Raw genomic sequence first — 27,086 nt, forward strand, 5'->3', positions numbered from 1 at the left:
ATCTTCTGAGCACCTCAATGATCAGTATTGTTTTTGATTTTTAACATTTTAAAACATTTTTTTTTCTTTTAAGCACCTGGTTTTTTTTAATGTGCTATTTTATGAGTATGTTTTCCTAAAAAGGCGCAGTGATTACTGTGAGATCAGAAGGTAATGAACCAGATAAATGCAAACATTACTACTGATTTCCATCCACAGATTCAAGTAGCCGTCACCCTCCTACTAGTTCCTCTGCTCCCTGTGCCCCTGATCCCACCTACCTCCACCAGCTGCTCCTTCTGCTCAGTGAGCGTGCGCGAATACTCTGCCACTTCCTCCAGGTTTCCCTCGGCGCCTGCTGCTTTGAGAGCCCGCAGAGGCAGCTGCTCCCCATGAACTTTCAGCAAATCTGAGGCTCGACCCACCGCAACCTTGTGGAGCTGACGGAGTCAACAAAGGTTAAATAAAAGAGCTTTTAAAAAAAGGCACAAATGAGAATGATCATTTGAAGAGAAACGGGGACAAAAAAACCAAACCAAAAAAGGTAAGAAGAGCAGAGGTGACACAGGCAGCAGCAGGTGGGCTGAGGTGCTGGGAAAATAAAAGCGAGGAAAGCAGCTACAGAGGCACCACCAGCAAGTCAGAGGCATTTCAGTCATGTCCGATTCTGTAACCAGGAACATCTTTTCACAGTCAGCGACAGACTGCTGCTCACCTCACGTCTGAGGTCGCTGACACTCTGGGACGTCTTCAGGATGGCCACCTCCATGTCCTTCGTGGCCTCTTTGGCGTGGACAGACTGCTGCTCCGATGACAGAAGAAGAGGAGAATAAAACATGAGACACCGTGTGCTTTTACATGCTCCATCCATTAGATAAACATGCAGCAGGAGACTAACACGAACACAAATTTACATGAGTAGAGTATGAGATATGACTGGAAAAAGAGAGGAATTGAATGCATTAGCAGCACAGGTTTTGATATTTTAATTACATTTGTGGCTCATTATATCCTGGATATGAGGAGAGAAGAAGGCATTAGAGCACATGATTCAGTGCAATATGAATAAAAAGATTCAAAGCAATTACATAATTGAAGTAATTCACAGCAAATTCTCCTAATTTCAGACAGAAATGCTGCTAAATGTGCTACAACAACACTGAAAAGCACAAATTAAAGATCCTAGAGTATTTGCACATCTTTCTCAGCAGTTTGAAAACAATGCAGTGTTCCAGTCCCCACACGACCTTCAGCTGCAAAGGCTTGATGAGGCAGTACTGTACAGTTTTGCAGCAGTAGCATCTCTGTGTACTCCGAGTACACTGGAAAAAAAAAAGTTTACAACTAGAAACTGCAACATAATGACTTGCGTTTCGCAAGTCCATCAATTCTGAAGGCCAAGGAGACACCGCTGAATGAGGAGGAACACAACATTTTCTTTCACAGCTCAATGAGCCTCGGTAAAAACAGTGATTCAGGTGGGTTATTATGCTATGTTGTTCCAGGAGAGATGTGTGAAAAGAAACTGAGGAGGCAAGGTGAATGAGTAAGTGAGTTTGTAGGAGGAGGGGGGCCTAATGCTAATGTGTGTGGGTCTGCCTGTATGAGTTTCTGTCTGCGGAGCTGTGTTTAAACAGCCACACTGCATGCTGCGCAGAGATAAACACAAGATTGTTCCCACTTGAGAATACATTTATCAAAGCCTGACTATTATGTTCTTTAACAATTTCTTAATATTTTAATTTTTCAAATCTATTACATTTTGACTTCAGAATTTATCTGAGGTCACTGTGGTGGTTTAAATGTGCTTGGTTTGTCTGACTAATAGACTAAAAACAAATGCAGTGAATGTTCATACAGTACTGGCTCCAAGGAGCCAGACTGCTTTTGTAAAATGGTATTAAGCAATAGTTCTTCAAGCTTTCTGAAGTTTTTCTTTTGACATGGGCTGTTTAAAACTCATTTTCCGTCCAGTCCTTGTGTCTGACCATTTTTTTGTTTGTTAAGTCAAGAGGCCTATCAATCATTCAAACATAAAAAGGGATCAAACTACGCTTAGCAGACAACTTAGCAAAGAATCAAAGTTAAAATGCATCATCAGACACTGTTAGTAAAAGCCAGTCACCAAAACACATCATTTGTTCCCCAAAAAAATATTTCTGGACCAACCTAAAGAGCTATTAACGGAAAACTCTGCATCTCTCATAATTGTGTGCAGTGTCTCTTTAAAAAAAAAAGAAGAGGAAATTGTGTGGAGGATTGGAGAAGTGTCGGGTTTTAAAAATAAAAATTAGATGAACAGTGTCTGCAGGTCAAGCAATAGGAAAAAAAACCCAACCGACACAGAACCTGTTAGTGGTAAGGTGATCTTTTCATCAGCACTGTTGGTCAAAGCCTTATCAGAATTGGTCTGAGGTTTGCCAAATTACACAAGAACTTAACTGAAAATCAGTAGCAACTGGTCTGAAGTTAGGAGAAAGATGCAACAGTAATAGTCTACAACCATCTGCAAAACATGGTGGAGGCTCCGTCTGTCTACAATCTGATTTGATCCACCATGTAATAGCATCTGGAAAACATCATCGGTGCAGTAAAAGCATACTTAGATAGGAAAACACAGAAAGCAGCACTATCAGTCATGGATTCACCTCTCCAGAGTCTGTACCGCAACATTTTTTAAGCATCTTGGGATGTGATCATGATGACAGAGAACAGAACTAATGGCAGCCAACATCCAAAGAAGGGCTTTGAATGTTCCTCAAGTAGCCTCGACGTCTATTCCCGAAGACTATTTCAACAAATTACAAGAAAGCTGCCTAAGAGAGTTCAGAACAAAAGTCGTCATGCCAAATATTGATATTCAGGCTTATTAGAATTGTTCTCGCCTTATATTCTGCATTTCCATATATGTTTGCAGATGTTTTTTTAATTACTGCACCCATTTCCTATTTTCGTAGCAAAATATAAAGAAATTAGGGCTGCTCAAGTTTTCTGTGCAGTCCTGTATATGATAAACAGCAGTCTTAAAAGGATCAGAATAAATACATATTGTATTTTCTTTGCAATAACTCAACATCAGCATCTATAGCTCCTACTCTTTGCATCTTTTATAACCTACCAATACCTGAAGCCTCTTACAGAATACTTGAAATGTGAAATTCCCTTGGATTCTTATTCTATTTATCCCTTTGTATACTCTGTATTTATATATGTCTCTGTATTTATATATGTGTATATATGGTATATTTCTGCTCACATTCTGTAACTTCTGTCGGTGCTGTGCTATTGGAAACCGAATTTCCCGGAGGAAACCACCCGAGGGATTAATAAAGTTTTATCTAATCGAATCTGATAAGAACTTGTGGATAGTCTTTATACAGAAATGTATGGCTTTTTTATGAATATTCCTGTGTCTCTGTGTACATCTGTGAAAGCCTGTCTGCATGTGCCAACATACCGCCTCAACCCAGGCGTGTACCAGCTGCTGGGTGTCCTGGCGCGCCAGCTGGCACAGTCCAAGGATGGCCTGACGCTGCTCATGACTGGTGTAGGCCGAATCAGTGAAGTCCTCTGTCCGCTCGACCAGAGCCTCCAGCTGGCTGGACATGCTCTGCGGTGACAAGGAGTATAGGTTCTCCCGCAGGCACTCCACGCCGGACTGCAGAAGGCAGGGTGGGGGGAAAGTTGGGAATTGCGGTGAATTGAAGGAACATTTGGAAAGTAGATGAGAAGAGATTAAAAGCAGCCGGGACGATCATTAAAAGCAATAAGCATCTCAGGCCTTTTCATTAAAATACTTTCCTCTTTCTTTTATCTCAGTGGAAAAAACCCCTCCTTAAAAATGTTTTTACAAGTGTTCGTTTGTTTCATCTGCACATCAGCGCACACGGAGGAGAGAGAAGATTAGTAAGCATGAGGTAGGTTTACTGGTGATTCACTCAACCGTATGAGCCAAATTACTAAATGAGTAGGTCTGCTCCTCTGTGTTGATTGTTTGAGTCACATCTGAAGCTACAGCAAACACCGTGAATGCAACAAATGCCAATTGTGCGACCACAAATCAACACTCCAAAAATCGGATGATGAGTAACTGCTGTGACGCTTAAATAGCGCTTTGCATTAACAAAAGAGGATCACTACTTAACTTCACGGGCTAACACACGTCAGCGTCATTAATCTGAAGCCTTCACCATGACTCGTGCGAAGTGTAATCTCTAAACCTACCTTAAATTCCTTGATGCCATTGTAGATGCTGGCAGGAAGGATCCTGTTCTCCCCACAGCTCCGTGCTTCAGTGACAATCTCGATGACCTGCTCCAGGGCACAGCGCATTCGGTGGAACACGGCGTCTTTGTTGATCCGCGCCGACTCACAGTCTGGGTGCCTCAGGCAAGTCTTTGGTAGGGATAAGATGTGAAATGTCAAACCTACACCCTGTCATGCTCTTCTGAACTTCTGTCATTTTTCATGTTTTTCAACCACAGATAGTATTTTTCTTTTATGATGATGTGACTTTGGTTAGTGTTAATAATAAAGCCAAAGTGGGCCAAAAATCTTGAGTCTTGAGAAACCCGAGAAGGCTTTAAATCTTTAAGGCGAACAGAATTGATAAACCTTGCCTCGAGGCCCAGTGTTGGTGGGCCGGCGGTTTACCTTGGAGGCTGTGAGGAGCATCATGGTGCACTTCTCCAGCACTGCTCTAGCTGCTGCCATCCGGGCTTTCTTCTTCTCATCCTTCAAGTCCTGCAGCGCAAACGCACACACACACCAGATGGCTTTGGGTGGCTTTACTTAAGTTACGGCGTCTTAGAACTCTCAGGGTGAGCAAGGGACATGAAGCATCAAAGCTATTCAACAAATCTTTCATGCTGTGTGAAGGGACGCCCAAACGAAACACAGATCCGTTTCCAAGTTACACGCATGAAACTTAATAGGTGAGCTGTTATCTATCAAAAAGAGATGCTACCGGAATAGAAAAGAACATACACTGTGGCTGACCTGCCGCATCTTCTTTGTGTACTCCGCTCAGAAATAGGCAGCTTGAATTATGTAGACACTGGATTTGGAAAAGGCAGCTGAATCAACTCCTTTCTGGGCACTTCGCCATAGATTACAAAGACGGTGTGATTATCTGTCATTATTTTTGCCTCTGTGCTCGCCTGGCCTCAATAGATGAAGATGGTAGATTTTCTAAAGCAATGTGTGCGCGTGTGAATTTTTGAGCTGGAGTTGACACTCACACACACACACACACACACACACACAAAACAGGGTGGCAAATGAGGGGAGAGAGCATTAGCAGCAACGAGGAGCGTTGGAGAGAGACGTGACGTGTGTGTCAAAACACGAGACCTGATGAAATTCAGAAAGAGGGATGGTCGATCCTCCCCTCCCTGTAGAGATATCGCAGCCGTTGCACTTTGCATCAACTTCTGCAGGCAAAGCGCTTTAGCTGCAGAGGCTGGATGTATGGATCAAAATAGGATTAGCACTCTCTGACAGTACAAAGTTAGCTGCCTGAAGTTGGACTGTTTTTGAAGCTTTGAGCAAAAGTTTTGTCTTGCAAATTTGGATAGCTGATAAACTGCAAAGAGAAAGGACTGCTAAAAGCACAGCTCAGACTCGTGTTGCAAACTGTATTTGAGAGATGTGAGTCATAACTGACCAGTGCATTTCTTTTATGGATTGAGACATTGGTTGGGAGAATAAATAGACACTGAAAGAGATGAAGAAACTTGATGGAAACAAAAGAAACCAGAGGAAGCCTTGTTAATCTGTAATTGTTTGATTTGCTGGGGAGTGTAAATATTTGACACGTGTGTTATTGATTTGTTCTGAGTTTGCCGGCACATTCACAGTGTAGGTACATGAGGTTTTAAAGTGCAATTTCATCGCCTGCTTTCACATTCAGAAAATCACGTTTACGAAATCAATGTTTGCAAGATTAGGCCGATATGAATAAACAAACATGTTTTTCAGTGTTGCAGAATTGAAAAGACTTCGGATACAAATTTGCAAGCGTTTTCATTTAATGAGGGATTTTTTTTTTTAAGTAAACTGAGGATTTTTATCCTCTTCAAGCAAAAATAACCAGATTGTGTTTCTTAAGATGCCACTCACATTCTGTCTGTCTCCCGTCAGGTGAGCAAACTCCACCATCTCGTTGCCAAACTGGCTGAAAATCTGAACAAATTCCTGGAAGGTGCTGACTCTTTCCAGATGATCGAGCGTTACCAGAACCTGAAAGCAGGAAGAACATCAGAGTAGCACTGGAAATGGCCACATAGTTTGGTATCATAGGCAGTATAAAACCTGGTCGTTGCTTTTGGGTTAGAAAGATGAAGCCACTGTGGAAGTGCTTTAAACCTGGATTCTACCTGAAGGCCACCGAATGGTGACCGGTTTTACAAACACATGTCACACTCTGAACGCGTGACAATCATGGGTGACAGTTTAGGATCAAGTAAATAAGGACTCTGTCAAAAGGCCGAGAGGCAGGTCTGCAATCATTTGGCAACCACCAGTTGTGAACAGTGTTTATTACGTCAAGCAATAATTTTCATCCACGACCACTTTTTATGAAAAAACAAGACGATCACTTAATAAAAACAAATGCACGAGCTCAGACGCAATGTTGAAGTGTCCTGACACTTTCATCAATGAATAAAAACAAGATGAAAATGTTCTGAAAAGACAATTTCCAATCAGAACTAAGTTTGGATTGAAGGTGATCTAATCAGATGTAATCCCCTTCGTGCAGTAAGGTCAGAAACTTCATGGTTAAAAAGGTGCAACTTTTATTTTTGAAGATGAAACCTCTCCATTTCCGATGGGTGTCCCACTTGCAGACAAACACGAAAAAACTACAGGAAACCACGGCAATCTGGTAGCAACCAAAGCAGTCACTAGGATGTCTTTGGTGTAGCACTTTCTTTTCAACCAATTTCATCCAGCAATAGCCACAAACCTTCAGGATCCACTGCCAGCAATGCCAATAATTACCAGTTGGAGAATAAAAATGTTTCCCATAACAACTGGTGGTATCATACGCAATGGCCAACAATTGAGCAATGAGTGCAAGACATCATACAAGAAACCTGAATTGAAGTTTGAGGGAAAAAATGCCTTGACATGACCTCTGTTAGCAAGTTCCTCGTGACTTTGTGGACCTAGTCACTCATTTTGGGTCATATTGAACAAAAGATTAAGTCTATTTTCAAATCTTAGTCAGTGGATACCGGAAGATTATCCATGGTAAGCTCATTGGCTATTGACAAGTGATTCCCAGTTAGCCAATGAGCAAGCTATTTCACACTCCTTGCCGCAGTCGGGTTTTTGAAACCAAATTGGCAACATTTAAAATGATCTCTGTGCTTCAGAAAACGTTAAAAAAAAAAAATTCATGGCAGCGACATTCATCTTTTATACTGTCTATGTTGATGAGAATATTAGTAGGGAGACTAAAAACATGATTTGCCATACTAGAGTAAATATACACTTTTATTTCTGTCAACCTCATCCTGCCGTTTGTTGCATTGACAATTCAATGTGATAGAAGTGTATTAGTATCTTTTTTACATTGATTTGCATTACATTTATGCTAGCCAATGAGGCCATGCTAGCATACCGAGCATAAGCAGCTTTTATCCATGCCATGCAAAGAGGAGGAAGAGGTATAATTGCGTTTGCCAATAATGGAGAGCAGGGGGCTGTCGACTGTCTGTCGAAACGAGGCTAACCAGTCATGATTAGGGCCCGTTTCCATTCTTGACTCATTCTACAGAGCTACATCTGTATCACATTGTCTGGCTAAGAGCATAGCCAGGTACGACAGAGAGAGACAGTCTCTGGTTCTGCGTTTTTATGTGGTTGCTAAATGTGCTGTTTCCCTTCAATTACCTCCAGAGCACTTCTTCAGAGAGCCAGTGCTTATCTGTTAGGACATAAAGGACTCAGGATGGAGTTTGCTAGTGTGTGCGCGTGCGCACGTGCATGTGTGTGTATTTCTGTGTGGACCAAAACGTGTAGAAGATAAACAAAGCAAGCGAACCCATTCATGTGGTTATGTGGCTATGGCTCACGTCCGTTATGACTCACCTTGTTGCGTGATGTGATTATCTGTTTGATGACGATGCGGTCGGCCAGCACCAGGACTTTGGTGACAGAAGAGAGGAGCAATCGAGCAGCCTTCACCATCGCTGTCCTATCACTGAACACTGTGACACGTCCATCCAACTGGGACGGCAAGGCCGAGCCAACATCTGTCAGCTGGGCTATGGCATCACCTGTGAGGGACAGCGTGGGTCATCAAGCCACAATGGTAGAACTTTAAACCATCTGAGATGATACACTGTTTGACATTACTTCACCTGCAGATAAAGATGAATGCTATATTAACGGTTATGAGTGTTCTTTTTTATTCTCATCCAAAAAAAGCCTAATTGTATGTTAAAATAAAAGTAGTTTCACTAAACTTAATCTCTGAGATCAAACACAGCTTCACACATGAAAATTAAATATAGTTTGTTTTTTTGACATCAGTTCTTTATAAGCTTGTGTATATTTTAATTATACCAACAGAGGTTTTTTTGCTATCCACCATCTGTTTTAGAGGGGGGTTGTTTCTACACCTCGCCAAATACGTGAGCTGGAAACAAAAAGAAAACAGGTTATTTTGAAATGATCTATTGGCCGAGAAGCAGGGGGGGAAAGAAGAAAAAAAAAAAGTTGTGCTCGGTACAAGTCTGCTTTTTAAATGCTTTTAATGTGTTTATGTTATGTAAGAAGTCCAGTTCTAGTTGGGCTATATCCAGCAGGGACATTTTTTGGACTTTTTAACTCTGTTCATAAAAACTGAAAAATCAGATTAGGCAGTGAAAGGTCAAGTCACACGGCCCAAAAGCTCACTTTGAAGAGGCCATGGAAACTTGGTTGGCCCTGAACACTTTCTGACTTGGTGTCAGGCTATCCAAAAAGGATCTTATCCTATTTGTGGAGTCAGGCACAGAACATGCTGCAGGGTTTACATATCCCATCTGGCCTGGAAGTACTCAGAAGGATTTGCAGGATGTGGCAGGAAGAAACACCTCTAGGGCTATTTTTCTGTTGCCTTCTGTCACTGAGATCTGGACCCAGATAGGAGGAAGAAATTGGACGGATGGCCAGTCAATTGATCATGGCCTGTTAGTTATGACACTGTTATGTTGCTCCAGTGTGTCACTCTTCACCTCTGGCAGTAAAGTCTTGGACAGACTGGAACTTAGCACATTAGCATGTCTGCTATTACAACACAGCCCCCAACTTACTGGTATGCTTCCAATGTGACTTGTTTTAAGAGTTAAAAAAAAAGTAGTTAGTTCAGATAATACTAATACATAATGCTCCAAACCCCCCACCCCGCCCCCAACCAGAAAATAATAATTGCTCATGTCACTAATAAATGAAGGAAACAACTGAGAAACTGACTTTATTCCAGCCTATGGTTCAGTAAGTGTTATTATCTTTATAGACCACATACAACGGACCTGATGTTGTACCCAACTTTATTACAGTTGCACAATGGTTAAAAGATTGCCGGCATCACACACCACATTGCCGGCTCCTTTAGATGATCAGACAACTATTTAGACAGATATGGCTAACAACACAAAAAGGACTCACAGCAGTGTTTCTCTTCGGCTGGGCGGTTGGTCTGTGCTTATGAGAAAGCTGCGAGCAGCTATACCAGAGGTCAAGCAATCAGCCAGTTCCGAATGGGCACACTTTGGAACAGACTGTGCACTAGAACTACCCCCAAAAGGGAAGAATGTAGAGTTATACAGAGCAGGCTGAAAACCCATTACCAAAATATCCTCTATCAAGAGGAAAATGTACAAAGTTAAGAAATCCCAGCAAGAGTTCAGAGTTCAGAAAGGAAAGGGAAGGGGATAGGTCGCTAGCAAGTGCTGCAGCTTAGCTGTCCATTATGTTTGGCTGGTCCTTTAAAAGAAGCTGCAGTGAGGAACTGATTGCATCCGACAGGCTGCTTTTCAGTGCCAGCTCTGCTAACCAGTTAAAACATTTGAGGCCCGCCTCACAAAGAATGCTGCACAACCCCCCCGTGACCACGACAAGGGTAGATAACAGAGGCCTGATCCAACTCTCGCCTCTCCATTAGCAGAATATAAATTGTGCCCGGCACAGATTTTCATAATCTTGAGTTGAAATCAAACCTATCCTACTGAGCCTTTAAGTGTCAAATCTATCTGTTCATGTACAAAGCAGTTTTGCCCAACACAAAAAGTTGTGTGCCGTGTGAATGAATTCTGCTTTTGTTTCCTGAATCATCGACTCTTTATTGATAAGTGAAAACCAGACGGTGTAGTCTGTTGTATGCTGGTATATTGCCTGACTCTATGGATGGCAATGGATCAGGCACATTACACTTAGAATCTTATATAATCCCACTTTCAACTACATAACAACTTTCAAAATTAATATGTACCCCACCACCTCAGTTGTACTGTGTGTAGTGCAGGCTAGTGCAAGTGATAACAACTATCTAAACTAAGGGTTGTGAGAACATTTGGAATCTGACATCTGACAGGAAGCCAGAGAGTGTATAGGTGCCAACATTGCTGTAGCCGTGTTTCTGTGTCATTCACATGTCATATGCTACTTAGATAAAACATTTTGATAGTTTACTTTACGCAAATTCATTCTCATCCTGATCCCAGCTACCCTTCTTTGACATCTTGGGAAGAAAGGGAAAGGCAGAAATCACGGAAATGTGAGAATGACACTAAGAAACTGAGTGAAACTGACAGAGACAGAGATCCAGCACAGATTGCCTTCACTGACCTGCCTCATTGGATCCCTGCGACGCGCCGATGATGGGTAGCATCTAATTAAACTAGTGCTTTCAGCCTGCTTTTATTTCATTCATTACAGCGCACACAAGGCTGAAGCCTGCCTGATTAAACTCTCCCTGCGGCTAGGTATTAGAGAAATGTCAATCCTTCACTAACTAGCCCTGCTTTCTCCCAGAGACTTTAACAAAATCTAAGAGAAAAGACCTTTTTTATCATCCCTCAAGATGCCTCCATTATTTTTTTTTAAATAGTCAGAGACTAGGAAAAAAAAGGGGGGGAAAGTTTTTTTTAATCAGGGAACAATTGTACCGACTGTCAGTATAAGTATGAGGGAAAACTGTGAAAACACCTCCCTGAGAGGAAAGCAAGAACTGGAATAAATTAGTCACAGTGGGCAAGCAACACACACGCACACACAGGTGCACACATACACTTTACTTGGTTTTACCTCAGCGCACGCAGCTTCACAAACACACACACACTTTCTCATCAGTCTATTCTCCTCCTCCCACCAGCGCTCTCTTTGTTTGAGTTTTAGCCGTCTTTACAAATCAGCACTGTGAGAGGATTAAAGCTACACAAGCTGGTTCCCACAACATAAACCTATTATCACGGTGTTGAGGCTAAATTCTTATCCGCTGCGATATTGTTTCCGGTTTGCTCTGTAGAAGGCTAAATGAGGTCCTTGTTTTGTCTGATAAGATTGCAAGAGTTGGCAGAGATGAAGAAAAGTTACACTTGCAAGTGATAACAACTATCTAAACTAAGGGTTGTGAGAACATTTGGACTGACAGGAAGCCAGAGAGTCTATATTTTTAGACAGGATCTTAAAAAGGCAATACAAAGGGAAGTGCTAAAAACAGTGGGAAAAGCAAATCTCTCACAAAAACATCACCTTGTCTTTTCCATCTTCAGTTAGAGCTAACAGTTCGCTCTTTCTTGTCTTTTAACACTGGTGGCTACTTTTTTGACCTCCTCCTAGCATCTCTCATCAAACCCCAGGTACAGGTTTCAGTGTCAGCAGATATGTTATGCATTTCTAGCTTAGTCATAAAGAAATAAATAAAAAGACCGTAGCCTTGCAATGAGCAGGAAGAAAAAAATTAATAAATGAAAATGAGACTGGCAGCCTGTCCAGGGTGTACCTTGCCTTTTGCCCTATGATAGCTGGGATAGCCCCCGACCCTGATAAACATAAGCAGAAGAGGACGGATGGATGGAAAAAAAATGAGGGGTTTCCTGGTGGGTGGTAACCTGTCTTCAAACAACTGTCTGTCAGACAGACTGGTTAAGGTTTACAAACAAATGCCCTTTAATTGCCAACACGTTGCAATCAGTCTGAGCTGAGGAACACGACTCGTCTGCAACCCGTCTCCTTACAACGGGAGACTCAAATCAACTTTTTCTTGGTATATTCCTACATAAAACAATAGTTGCAGATTGCGTAAGTCAGCAACTATGTCACTATTTCTGGAGGAATTTCTGTTTCAGATGTATGAGAATCAAACTGGACTCTGAATGTAAGTAATTAATGTGAATTTCTGTGTATGTAGACAGCAACAGATTTTCAAAAGATGCTACCAGACTTACAGTTTGTGCTGATTTATCACCGTAAACTGCTGTATTATCGAAAACAGACTGCATGTAACACAACCCAAACTAATACCAGACTGATAACAGACTAGCTGCGCCTGGCTGCGAGTGGTCGCAAACTTCGATCCTCTTTTCAAAGCCAATACTTTAAATGGCAAAGAGATTACAAGCTGGGGCGCGTACAAAATATTGACCATGTGCTATAGTCTCCAACCTCCATCTCAATAATGAGATGGAGGTTAAAGCAGGTTTAAATAGCATGCATATGAAATTTGCCGAAAACATCCAAACAAATCTGCTCCGATCTGCTCAGGGTTATGAAGAAATGGTTTGCACTGCATCCCGGGAGAGAGGGCAACTATTAAATGCTCAACTCAACTCAACTCCAGGACCTCATGAGCATGTTTTAGAACTTGGGCTGAAACCCTGAAATGTTCAGCATAATGACTTTATCAGAAAAATCCCATTAGGGTATCCAATATTATATAATCTGTAGTATTGCTACTACTACTAATACCACTAATCTTAATATAATGATTGTAGTGTATGTTTGTATGTCTGTGCCTTAACATAAGACACATTACATAGAATGTTTCATCCATAATAATTAAACTTCCAAGGACACCAGGATTATCCACATCGATATAGCTTTTGGGAAGAATATTTACAGAACACTTAGATCTTTACAAATGTAGAGATGTTAGTAGAGAGAATCTCTCTTTAGAGATGCAGCCGTGGAGAGAAATCAACACAGAAAAGGTCAATTAATATAAATCGATGGGAAAATATGATTGGTTCTTCAAACAGGTTATAAATATGTATCTGCATAACAAAGAAACTATCAATTTCTGTTTGAGGTGCTGAATATTAGGGGAACTACAACCCTTTTAATCTCACCAACAGCCGGCTGCATAAAGTCTCCTATTTCCTTCTATCAGAATCCATTATGCAGTGCTTCCCAAGCCCACATACACACATTAATTCCCTCACTCTACACAGCACCCTTGGGTGCAGCAGCACTTTTTCATATTTTACTTCCAACCTAATAACGGCAATGTGTTTAGAGCACTCTGGAGGTCCTCTGGTGTAATACTGTTTGACAGCCAGGCTGTTCAGACTAATCGAAATTTGATAAAATTTGATAAGACTGAAGCCTGAAGGTGATGCTCGATGCTTTATGAAACTGTCGTTGGTTGTCTTAACAAAACAGTGATGAGAAGCCTGCAGCTTATTGGATAACCAGGTCAATACACCCTCAGTGGAAAAAACAGAGCATCATAAAGAAATGACCAAGTTTACTACAGGAAAATACAGGATCCATCACGAAGAAGCCTTTACGATAAAAAAAAAACAAAAAAACAACAACACTTATTTTATACATCAAACACATAAAAAGGAGTGAAAGCTAGAAAAAAACACTCCACTATGTGCTACGTTTATGTGCAGCAGTTCAGTAAAAATGTCAAGTAAAAACGAGGCCCAACCAAAGATGCTCACCTGCTCTGCGAGCTTCGAAGCAGGCTTGACCCATCTCATCCTTCAGCTCCTGGTTCTCTGCGGCAATGGCCTCCCCGACTGCTACAAAACGCCCCACTGCTACACTCACCGCCTGGCCCACCCTGTGTATAGCTGCCAGGGTGCGCTCTGACTTCTTTGGCTTGTCTTTGTGGTTGATCAGAGTGGTGATCTGCAGGAACGAGTGGAGAAAGGAAAAAACAGGAAAGCAGGACAGCCTTGTTAGAAAACAGATTCGGCTGTAATTCTCGTGCTTTTGTTTAAAAACAGTGAGGAGGGGGTGAGTCTTTGAGCAACGGGACAGTTTTTGAGGCTGTAATATAGTTTATCCTATAGCATACACCATCTTCTATAAACAATATATAGCATCTGCCATATGTGTCTGTGGGACATGCACCCAGTACGACAGAAGACCAGTTACAAACACCAGTTTGCTCATGTTTACGCACATCTTCTGTGACCTATACACAGAAACGCGTGCACAGAGACAAGTCAGGTGGGCCCTTTAGTGGTAATTGAGAATATTAATAATAAATGAGCTGGGCCAATTAGCATCCATTATTTATTGATCGCTTCTATTCTCTCCAGTTGTTACTATCATCATCACTTTGAGTATGTGGCTACGAATGAGGGGCACGTGTGTGTGCCAAACCATTTGGGTCAGGAAATGGCGGGTGGTGATTTTAATTGGTCTATGGCTGTAGGTGGTCCAAGTAGGGGTGGGGGGGCTTTTGTGGTAAAGTCTTTGAGGGGCTGCAGAACCTATGCTGCCTCTGCTGAGTTCAGATGGCTGAACAAACAGCATCCTGACACAGGAATGTTACGCAGCAGGTTGTGGATTTTCCTCTGCCAAAAGATTCTGAATGAGACCCTTTGAAATGTGACCTGATAGATTTAAACGACTGTAACACATTTAAATAGCAGATGTCTTGAAAAGCTGTTTCTTTTAATAAAAAGAAATAAAAATAAAAAAAAACATAAAAAAAACCCCACAAGTGTGTCATCAGGCAAACTGTTACTTTCTTACTCGTACATTTGTAATGTAAGGTGTGAAATGCATTCGGCGTGACTGTCAACGACCAGCGCCATCTCATTCTGTGCAGGATTCTTTAATGTTTGCTCAGATTTTCCAACATTCAGTTCATCTTTTTTTTTGTGTACATTGCAAATCATTTTAAAATATGTTTCATGCAGCTTTTTCTGCACAAAACACATATCTAGAACGTTCATAACCTAAACCATTGAAAAAAATACTTATGTACTTCACAAATTTACAAATATTTATCTGCATGACAAAGAAACTATACATTTCTGTGCAAGACTTATACAGAAAAACTCAGCCTTACTGTAAAATCTAAGTATCTCTGTAGATTAAACTGTGCTTTGGCAGCCCATTTCAATGGAGTGGGACAATGGAGCCCTTTCTCTTGAAGAGACACTCTTTGAAACATTGCGTGGAACATTTTGCCATGTAACTTGTAATTTATTTTGCCGTCTTATTTTAAGATTTTATTGGTGTTCACTTCGGTGCTGATTCATCCAATGTCAATTTAGATTTGATTAACTTCAGCACCAGGAAGATAAAACAAAGAATTCTACAAGAAAATTGCCTGTAAAGACAATTTTAATGTTTTATTTTCGTTTGTGCACACTGTACACAACCTCTCATCATTTCCTTACAACAAAAAATAGGACAAGGATGCATGTGTGTGTGTCCTTTTTTTCCCCTTTGAGTGCTGTTTACTGTTCAGTGATTTGTGTTACTTTGACCCTTTTGCACTCCAACACATTTGGGGGTTATCCTTTCATTTTAGTGTCCTCTGTGGGTTACACAAAGGTAGAAGCCGAGGTAGAACATGTCCGGTATTTCATTCAGACTTAGTGTGTCTCAGACCCTCATGATGACTTGGAAGTCTTTTGTTTGCTCGTAGAAAATACTAAAAATATATTTTACTTGAAGACGAAGTACCTTGATAATAATTATCACGATTACATTTCCACCACATAATCTTAAGCAAGGATTTTCTTCTACCTGCCCCACCGCAGGGTGGGCAGTCAGCAGCTTGAAGCGCTCCTTTGTAAACCTACAACCAGCTTTATGAGCCAAACAGCACATCCAACAAGGCCACAAAGTTGAGTAGTTAGTTTAAGCACCACAATATACAAGCAAAACACACACCACCTGGATTTGTTCAACAGAGTTATACTGGAAGGTATAAAAGGTGGTTTCTTGTCCCTCCATTGTAATGATAATAACTTATATCAACAGAAAGAGCAGATGACATAAATTTGCAGTTCTGACAATGTCAAAAATTTAGACGTAAACATTCACCAGACACTTAATTAGCTACACTGGCTCAATAATGCAAATCTAATCAGCCAATCTCAAGGCAGCAACTTGTATTTAGGCAGGTAGACATGGTAAGAAAGCAACACTGACTCAAATAACTACCCATTACAACCAAGGCAGAGGACCTCTGAATGTACAGCATGTCAAACTTTGAAGCAGATGGGCTACAGCAGCTGGAGATTGAGACTACAATTCACACAGCCCAAAACTGGATATTAGAGGATTGAAAAAATGTTGTCTGATCTGATGAATCTCAACATTCAAATGGAAAAGTGAGAATTTTGGCATAAACAACATGAAAGCATGAATCCATCCTGTCTTGTATCAACGGTTCAGGCTGATACAAGCGTAATGGTGCGGATCACATTTTCTTGGCACACTTTGGCACCCTTGGAACCAGCTGAACATTGTTTGGGTATCAGACCCTACCCGAGTATTGTGCTGAACATGTCCATCTCTTTATAATCACAGTGTGCCCACCTTCTGATGGTTGCTTCCAGCAGGATAATACTGCATCTCAATCCAAAAGATCATCTTTGAGATTTTGTTGGAACAGGAGATTCATATCATGGATGTGCAACCGATGAATCTGCAGCAACTGTGTGATGCTATCACCTATATACACACGGGCCAAAATCTCTGAGGACTGCTTCCACTACCTTGTTGAAGCTATACAATAAGGAATTAAAGCAGTTCTGAAGGGTCCAACCCAGTACTAATAAAGTGGTCTCTGAATATATATACACTATTGGTTTCACATGATAAGCTGTACTGGCAGCTACAAGGCTGAAATAAATCATCTGTGCCTTGATTCTCTGTTGTTTTTCTCTACACGTACCCCTCTTTCACTTGTCACAATTTTTCCCCTCATTCTCCATCCGATGACACACTATTGTTTTCAAGCAAGATCATGACCCTGAAGCGCTCTTAAAGCCCTTCTTTTAGTCTGTCACTCGTCACTTTATATATTGCCTTGGTACAAGAGGCTCTCTTCCTGCAAGCCTAGTGTTTTTCACTGAGTCATCCACACAGAGTGGGATACTCCTAAGGAAAAAAAAAAACAGTGCCGTCTGGCTGGACATTATGCAGCCTATCAGAAGATATTAGATCACTGTGACACATGATTCACATCTACGTCATAAAGAGACTGTTGTTCAATATTAAGTAGAGTTCATGTTATACAACAGACCTAATTGTTGCTTTTGTGATGTAAAATGAATTTCTGATGACTGAAGCGTTTCACTCAGCAGGGTGCATGCATGTCTGCACAACACGGTGCGCATGCTTTTCCTAAAAGACTTGTACAAGGAAAGGGACGTGAACACACACGGCACGAATCCAAAAACAAGCTTCCGATCACAGCGAGAGCACAATGGAGGGAGCTAGACTTTCAAGTGAGAGGAGAGGAAGAGAAAGTGACGGAGGGAAACTGTGTGAAACAGACAGAGTGAAACAAAAAGAAGGTTAAAAGTGACACAGAAAGACACCTCCAGTACAGCTTCCTGTGTTAACAAAAAAGCTGCAGCTGAGGTTGAAAGAGTCGAACAAATTTAACACGGCGGGTCTCTGAGAAACAAATAGAGACGAAAAGATCTCAGCGAATCACAAAGGGAGAGTTGGATTTCCTCCATTAGGGATTACTAGGTGGGTACGTTTACTGGGCTGTGCAAACAGGAACAGAGCAGGGTGGAGAAAGCATAATATTGATACAGTGCCATCGCAGAAGAGAGGCCTCTGTGTTTGTGTGTCAGAGGAACTTGACACAAACACAGAGGGAGGAGAGTTCATGTTCATTTTACATTTATTTTAAAAAAAGATTAAATTTTCAGGTTTTTGAAAAAACTAAATGGCAATTTTTAGGTGTTTTAACTTATAGCTACTGGAAATCCAGTGGATACTTTTGCATCCCAAATCTCACCTTCATATGACTTTATATTTAGGCCCATTTATAGAAATTACCTCTAGACCTGAGCAATACTTTCTGATGTCTTGATTTGAAGAATTAAAACTATTTTGAGGTCAAAGGTTATGATTTGACTGTATTTTACACACCTGAATACTCTCTTACAATTTCAGCCTTCTTCACTTCACTCCTCTGACACACACGCACGCTGTGTCTGAATGCCAATGAGCACTGAACCAAGCAGCATCGGGCCCAAAGCTTCCAAACCCCGCTGAAGATTTACATAGTATGAAATCCAATGAATGAGCACAAACGTTGCTCTAGATGAAAAAGTCAAAAACCCTGACAGATCTGTTTATGGACGGGGATAACTGAATACCTCTGCAACCTAAAAAAACAAAATTAAAAAACCGCACATCCTCCCTCCTGTAATAGTTGAGTCCTTGCGCTTTACTGACGTGAATACTGAAGGCTTTGCTGTGGGGGAAAAACAGCTTAATCTTCCATGTGACTTGATGAATGCGTGGAGCCAGGCTGCAATGCACATGTTGCTATTTGAAGTGGTCCATTTACCCTTGGTACTCTCTTACATACAGTGTGTACAGTACACACAGAGTTCTGTATACACGTTTTCCCCTCTCACAGTAACACTGGTTCGCAACCAGTTAATTCCAAACCATTTACCTCTCTTCTCTTGTGAATAATTACGATAGCAATTACAAGGTCATAAAAGAAATGATAACAGCATACACTTAGCAACACAATACACAGAGTCCACCCACTGGTAAGCAGGAAATCTAGACTAACACCTCAAGGACACAGTGACTGACTATAAATCAGAGGGTAACAAAAGCTGGGAACATTTGCGGCTGCTTCCCGTGGCTACTGACTGAATGGCAGTACTAGGTGAAAGTTTGGCATTATCTGAGTCATTCTTTTCTTTTTCTCTGCCTGTTTTTTTTCTGTTCTCATTTAGATGTATGAACGTCTAGATAAATGGGTGTTGCTGTGGAGGAGAAATCGAATTTACTCAAAACAGATCAATTCAGAGCCTCTTCTCCGATGGCAAATTTGCATCAATCTTGTCATTTAATAAAAGCAAAGGCAGCAAGATAAACGTGAGTATGAACAAGCTGATCCTACAGCCCTGATGGGGCCCTATTAAACACACATTGTTGACATTTATTACAATAATTGCTTGTTCGGCAAGTGTTGTGTTGGTCTCCTTATTCATCTAATTTATATCTGTGCTTCTAAGCTTCACTTTCCCTCCCGATAAAGGGAATTTATCTGAAGCAAAGACACTTTTTTCTAGAGTTTAGACAGAAATAGCTACAAATCCAGCTAATGAAACTATGTGGGGGGAAAAATACCCATCCATGTGTGGTGACAGCAGAGCTCTTTTCCCCTTTTTTGCCCCCGTAAGCATTTGCATGCATATTTGCAGATACAGGTATTTGATTTGCTGGAGAACTGCTGCATGTTTTTTTCCCCTTTTTGGGTACAAAAGAAGGAGGTGACAGCTCGTGAAAAGAGAAGCGGATGAGGTGGAAAGAACTAAAAAGAGAGTTTTGACATCTTGGTCATATTTACCTGCTGAATGGATGAAAATGAGTTTTGTTGTGCTTTTTCCTTTAATCTGACTGTCTTTTTGTGTTTGTCCTTGTTGATATGTAAAGAAAAAAATACGTTCCATCTGTTAAAACTTTGGCAGCCGTCTGTTTGTGTGCGCCTAAGATTGTATCTCTCATTAAATAGACTCTACAGCCTATGGATCACTGTGAAATGGGAAAAAGAACACTTCCAGGTCTCATTTCAGCCTATTACAGCACAAAGGAATCATTGTTGCGAGGAGTACTGCACCCAAAAGGACGCCATAAGTGTTTGTGTTTTCCACTATTTTTGTTTCCCCCCCCTGCTTTCCCCGTCTTTGAATATGAGCAGTGGTACCCTTGAAAAATCCAAGTTTCAGTTTGGTCTTTATTGATGCAAGGAGAGACGGGCTGGTTGTTCACCCAGGACAGCGAGAGAGAGGAAGAGAAGGAAGAAAAACACATAAGAGGAAAGGGATGAAAGTCGCAGTGAACATGCGATTTAATGGGTGAGCAATTCCTTCCAAATTGGCCGCAAGCAGACAGGAGTTCGATGCTGCGCTGGTTGACTGCCAGACTCTAATATATGAAGAGATGAAAAGAGAGACAAGGGAGTTGGAAGTAGCGCGAACGCAGATAGATGAGGAGAGGTGAAGGGAAGAAAAGAATAAAGTCAAGGACATGTCACATCTACATCGCTCTTTACCTCGTCTTTATTTCTTCCTCAATGAATACCTACAGTCATCCTCTGCTTCACACTTCCTTCCTCTGTGACTTTAGAAGTCTTCCGTCTCCCCTTCTACCTCCATCCCTCTCTTCTTTACACTCCTTCTGTGTGCAGCAAGTGATTTTAGTCTGTCCCTAGAGCTGCACTGCTGCAGTACATACAGTACAGTAACAGCTTGCAGTGCTTAAGCTGCATCCTTAAGGGTACACCGTACATGTGCATAACTGCACCATCCTACTCTTACTCTGCATTAACACATTACTTAGACAGCATATGCACATTCATCCCTTGTGATTTCAATGTACAAGTGATTAAACTAAGCACACAAACACACTGACTGGGAAAGTGGCCCATATGGATATGGACAGTGTTCAGGACAGCACCGGTCATTACTAAACACAAACACTGCTAAACAATGGCCAGTGGCCAGTTAACAGGAATATTCTGCATTAACGCGTCATGCCCACGTCTAACAAAGATATAAAAACACTAAATTTAATCCCTTACAGCTGCCTACAAATACAACAGTAAGCGCTACAGAGTCAGCTAATGGCAGCAAAATTCACCTTTCGCACCAGAAGTTTTTTGTGGTGGACTTTGTTAAATTACAACCACAAGGCTGCAGTTCAATTTAGCATTAAAGCCGAGCTAAACCACATCCATATGTAGTCTCGACTAGTCATGCATTCTTTGGGAATTAGACCGCATATGCAGAGCTATTTTCATTTAGCACACTCACACACACACCTGCAGGAACCATCACACCTACTGTACCACAAGTCTGTCTGTGCTATATAACACCCTGAGGAGTGTAAATTTTAATCTTTATGCTGTTTTTAAAGCCTTATTTTGGCACCATGCCCAAAGCACTTGTACTGTAAGGAAAAGTAACAGAAGCGAGGAACAACACTGCAGCTTAAAGAAGTTAATAAGCCCTCGAATCGAGGCTGGAATATCCATCTGTCTCTCCGTCCATGGTTATTTGGTAGAGATGCATACTATATACCTGTCACTTACAGATATGCATTATTACTCTTTATAACATGTAAGTGCGTAGGGGAAGATCAGCCACAGAAACAGAGGAGAACAAAGTGACAGAAAAAGTAGGTCTTATCAGCACACACAGCTGTGCTTGCTGTAATGAACTTGCAGAGGCCACGCAGAAAGCTACAGGTTTATGACCTTGGAAATCTTTTTCGGAGACTAACTTCAGATCACTTCGATTTGGTGGCCCCATTAAAAGCTCCCGAAGCCCGAGACGGCAGCCTTCAGACCAGAACCTCAGTTTATGCCCGCTGATGCCTCCCTTGTCACAAAATGTACTTCACGGGCCGAAAGCACAAGCCTGTGAGCGTGACTGTGTCTCTAGAGGGATCCCTACACTCCATCGATGTGGGAGCACAGGGATTCCCAGATGGCACTGAGCTCACAGAGGAACACGATTACAACAACGGGAAAAGATGAGAAACAGACTGTGTTAAAACCGGCCTCTGAAGTGAGCCAAACAGAATCCTATTACTTTTACTAATACCAAACATCTGGTAAAATTTCAATTCCCTCACGAATGACAAATGTAAGCCATAAAATTTCATTTTTATAGAGTCAGTAAATGTTGGTAAATGTTGGTACTGGATTGCTGCCCATAGTATTTATCAAGATTTTTTACACCTGGCGCCTCGGGTCATTTTGATGGAACAGTTCAAAATTTTGTAAAATAACTGCATCTTCCTGAACTTTTGTGCTTGTACTGTTATGTTGGCAAGAAACCAGAAAAGGCCGAAGGGAAGTTGCTGGTTCTAGCAAAAGAACAGATTCTCACCTCCACAAATTGTCCTCAAAAGGTTCCAGTATCTAGATTTTTGTTATTTTCGGACAAAGCCAATGTAGCTGGTTCCCTTGCTTCCAGTGTTTATACTGAACTGAGCTGACAACCTGTCAAACTGGCTTTGAATTGAGCATTCCCTGTTGTGGTGAATACCAGGGCTCCCTCAGTGTATTTTTATATAATTCTGTTATTATTGCTCAAGCGAGCTTTAATAAGCTGGGTTTTTTTGTTTTACACAGTCGTGTTTTCTTGTTTGTCAGTCGAAATTGTTAAATCTGTAACTCACTGTGTTACTTTCCTTTGTTTGATTAAAGTCTAGACGCGAGTGACGAAGGTCACGAGTCAGAAGACGAGAACATGGCATGAACCGTAGCCCACTCGCTCATGTATGCCAACAGAGATGAAGCTGATGAGACAGACAAGCATGCGGGGACACTGATGGAGGTAGACAGGGAGAAGTGGGGGCGTAATGAGGCTTGCAGATGCAGAGGCAGGCAAACAGAAAGAAGGGCTCTTTGACAGTAAAGACAACCTGAACAGAATACAGTGTAGCAGTTGAATGAGGTTGGATTTTCATCAGACTGTACCCCATCTGAGTTGTATGAGAAAAGGGCACTCTTTGGCCTTCAAGCTCTCGCTTAGCAATGAGAGGTGACATTTGAATATGTGGACAGACAGATTGAATCCACAGCAAACATCAGCGAGAAAGGTTATCGCTGATGAATAAAAACTAGCTGCATCCCACTGCGTTTAAGCAGCTGCTCAAGAAGGACAATAGAGTATCATGTCTGCTTAGTGACTGAATGGCAAAGTGTGTTTGTCACAGGCTCTCTTATTTTATGGTTTTTTTGTCAGGGAAAAAAAGTGCTAATATATGATATATTCTTGTTACAAATCTTTTAAAAAAAAAATCGTGAAAATGGTTAAGAGTGCAGTTTTCATGTCATCTATAAGTTTCCATCACTGCAAAATGAATATAAACAGTTCATTGAATCCTTTTCTCATCGCACGCCGTTCAGATTTCCAGAAAAATTTTTTTAAAAGAAATTTAAAAAAAAATTGTCTGCACATTAAAAGAGAAAGCAGCTGTGAAAAATAAATCTAACCTTCTCAAATCTCTTGTTTTTTGAGGTAATTCTTACCCTTTTTTGATAATTAAAGACTGGTGTGTCTTCATCATCACTGTAAAGTAGTCAGATGGCTCCATTTCAAGACTGCAGAAAAGAAAAAAGCGACATTGCTGTCTAAATGGTAGTTTTAGTGGACGCAGTTTGCCAACTTGGACTCTGATGCAAAACCTATACAGTAACCAGAGTGTACGTTGCAATTTCACTGGGCTAACTTCCACTCTCCACATGATTCAGTGAGTAAAATAACTTGTGTACAAGTGTGACTGTTGAAATGGAGCCTCTGTGTGCACTGCAAGCAACACTGGACTTATGACATGATGAAAAGGGCGGTAAATACAATGGTGCTTAAAACACATCCCTTTCTCCTCTGACCACTGTAGCATGCTAAGGCCGCAATGTCTGCATAGCGGTAGAGGATGGCAGCTACTCGAACACAAACACACGCAGCTCGCATTCAAAAGAACACAATACATCTTTTCATTCCTCTTGCTCACGTAATTCGGTGGATAGTCGGTGGGAGGGAGACGGAGAGAGAGGGAGGGAGGGAGAAACGGAGAGAGACAAAGAGAAAGTCAGCGAGTGGGGTCAACCAAGGAGAGCAGAGGGGTGATCTGAACATAGTGTAACTGTTGGGTCAAACTCACTTCGGCTGTCTCAACTGTTCACCTCCTCCCCCAGTGTACTTGGGGGATGTAGCCTAGGAATACGTGTGCTGCGGGGGGTTAGCACCCCGTACAGAACGCCCCGAGGCGGCGGCTCATCTCGTTTCCTAACCTTTTCTTCCTGACTGGCGCACTCATATGTTAGGTTGCTATGTTACATTTCAAAATGTACCAAAATTGCATTTGTTTTCTAGGATAAGCATTCGTGAAGATTAACATGATGGTTGTTCTGCATTATAGCACTTTTATGTTCCAATCAGTTATCAAAAGTATTTCTTCTTCTTTTCATCCCTTCTACATAATGACACAGCAACTGTTTGCAAATGCATTAAAAAGGAGAACTGAAATATCCTATTGGCATAAGTATGCATACATTTTACTCGCTCCTTAACGGAAGCACTTTTAGCAGTGATAAAATTTGTCAATCTCTGCAGAAATTTTTTTTTCATGCTGACGACGAGTCTCTTGTTGGGGCACTCAGAGACATTGACAGACTTGTACCTACACTTTCTCCAGCGTCGTCTTAGCTGTGTGGGTAGGCTCGATGTAAAGCAAACTAATAAAACACCAAAGTCGCACAGCTTTTATATCCATGAGGCCTGATGGCTTTAACATGCAAGAGGAAACATGGTACTTTACAGGACATTTAATAACTTAATTAAAACATTTCCCTTTACTGTATGTGCGAAACATATGTGAACAGCAAAGGGGTACGAATACATTAGAAATTAAATCAGTATTCTGGCACATTGTGTTTTATAAACTAAACTTGTTTTTTTCGGAGCACAACAGCAAGCGCTTCATCAGCTTTTGTGTGTGAAAGGAACTCAGCCTTGGCTAGATTAGCTGACTCTGCAGGGAGCCCTTTGAATACAATAAAAAAAATGCAAATATGTTTAACTGGACAAAGAACTTGAAGCAATTAAACAAGGGGGTGAATCAATCAAAAATATTTTTAATGCTGACTACACAGATTTCTTTAAAACTTTTTTTTTGGCTCGGCCTCAAAAACAACCCCCAAAAACTACATTTATGATGTTCCATAAATCATCTTTTTTCAACTGTTCCCTTTAGTGGTCTCCTGGGCGGATCACCTACCTCCATCTCGCTCTCCCTCCTCCTCTGTCACACCAACCCTGTGCAAGTCCTCCTTCATTACATCCACAAATCATCTCTGAGGTTTTCCTCCTGCCTGGCAGGTCCATCTTCACCATCCTTCCTGTCCATATGTCCAGACCATCTCAGCCTTGCCTCTCTAGCTTTAACTCCAAACCTCTCAACCTGAGCTGTCTATCTGATGTTCATTCTGGTCACTCCCGATAAAATCCTTCTAAATCCTTCCCTAAAACCACGCATCATAACAGTCTCACTACAGTCTAGTAAATCATCCCTTTCACTCCTGCTGCTATCCTTCTGTCATAAATCCCCCCTGACGCTCATCTCCACCTACTGTCTGTTGCTTTGGATGGTTGACCCCAGGTATTTAAACTCAGTCACCTTCAATACCTCTGCTCTTTGCATATTCATCTTTTTTTAATTTTACCTGTCTGCCTTTTTTCTCACACACACACACACACTCTCACACACGCACACAGATACATTCTGTCCTGCTTTTACTGACTTTCATTTCTCTTCTCTCCAGAGCATACCTCCAGCACTCCAGGTTGTCTTTTACCAGCTCCCTGCCCTCACTACAGATCACTATGCCGTGTGCAAACATCATAGTCCAATGAGACTCCTGCCTGACCTCATGTGTCAGCCTGTCCATCACCATTTCAAACAAGAAGCGTCTCAGAGCCGATCCCTGATGTCATACCACCCCCACCTTGAACACATCTGTCCCTTCTACCACAACACTCTTCACACCCTTTGATATTATTCTATCATGTTCCCAAAATTAAACAAAGCAAAAATGAAATGTTAGAATTAAACATCTTTGGATTCTCGTCTTATTTTGCAGCTGGTATGATTACGAAGAGCAAGTGGGTCCACATTGTATCAGTGTGACAGTTAATCAGATCTGTCTGGCCGCGAGTATGCAGAGGAAAGCAGAGCAGCCGAATAGATTGCATGGCTGGCACACAGTAGACAAACCAATAAACTGAGCTCATATTTTCCAAGGGACCATTCACTGTCAAATAAACGACAAATATAATCCCACTTATTGCCTGGAATTATTGCTTGGCATCGATCCGCCGTGTTCTGCCACGGTTCAAGTGTTCAAAGCTGCTCTGAAACCTCTCAGAGACAGATTTCCAAATAGAGGGATGGAAGCATGGCCCGGGGTTTCCAGATTACATTTTTGTGATTGTTTCACATGAAGAAGCATTTATCTCTGGGGCTTTGCAGCAGACTGGCTTAGTGTTTGTGTGCCATTGTTGGGCAGTGCTTCCACACAGGAAGCAAGAAGCTCAGAGGAAAGCAGAAATGGGTGTGTGCTACCTGGTACTCCATCACTGCAGTCTAAAAATAATGGGAAATCTATCAAGTCTTAAGTGGGGCCCATTGAGTGGGCTGAGCACAGAGCTCTCCAGAGTCACTCTGAGGTTCAGGCAGTCTGTGAGTTGACAATTTTATTTTTTTTCCCCCACAAACCAAAGCAAATCAAAGGTTATTAAACCAATGACCATTTTACACCTTTATTAAGCTGCTTAGTGCTAACGTGCTTCCTTGACATTTGAGTAGATGAACTACTTAACTAAGTAGAAAACATAGCTATGAGAGAAATGAAACCCCACCCCACCGCTCTGGTTTGTTTGTGCATGCACTGACAGTAACACATAGTCTATTGAAAGCAAAGCGCTGCTACAGTGTAATCAGTACGGCTGATATGAGGTGCAGGAAGTCTAGAGGAACCAGCAGCTGATAAGAGAGGATGATAAACCTGGGAGAGAAACAGATGGACAGCTGTGATGAAGAGATAGAAAGGAGAATGAAGAGGATATACAGTAAATAAGGAA

General features: G+C 41.5%; 1 protein-coding gene across 1 annotated transcript in view; it reads right to left on the reverse strand.

Moving 5' to 3' along the window:
• ctnnal1 (catenin (cadherin-associated protein), alpha-like 1) overlaps positions 1–27,086 on the reverse strand; it is a 54,193-nt gene that overhangs the window by 9,010 nt on the left and 18,097 nt on the right. Inside the window, exons 2-9 of the mRNA XM_005932929.2 lie at positions 13,920–14,109; positions 8,077–8,264; positions 6,100–6,219; positions 4,633–4,722; positions 4,204–4,374; positions 3,437–3,637; positions 695–781; positions 261–419 (exon numbers count right to left, since the gene is read on the reverse strand). Of these exons, the coding sequence (XP_005932991.1) occupies positions 261–419; positions 695–781; positions 3,437–3,637; positions 4,204–4,374; positions 4,633–4,722; positions 6,100–6,219; positions 8,077–8,264; positions 13,920–14,109 (1,206 nt within the window). The remainder of the gene's footprint in view (positions 1–260; positions 420–694; positions 782–3,436; positions 3,638–4,203; positions 4,375–4,632; positions 4,723–6,099; positions 6,220–8,076; positions 8,265–13,919; positions 14,110–27,086) is intronic.

Source organism: Haplochromis burtoni, unplaced genomic scaffold (genome assembly GCF_018398535.1).
Source record: "Haplochromis burtoni strain Fernald_Lab_line unplaced genomic scaffold, NCSU_Asbu1 Contig_163, whole genome shotgun sequence".
Lineage (NCBI taxonomy): Eukaryota > Metazoa > Chordata > Actinopteri > Cichliformes > Cichlidae > Haplochromis > Haplochromis burtoni.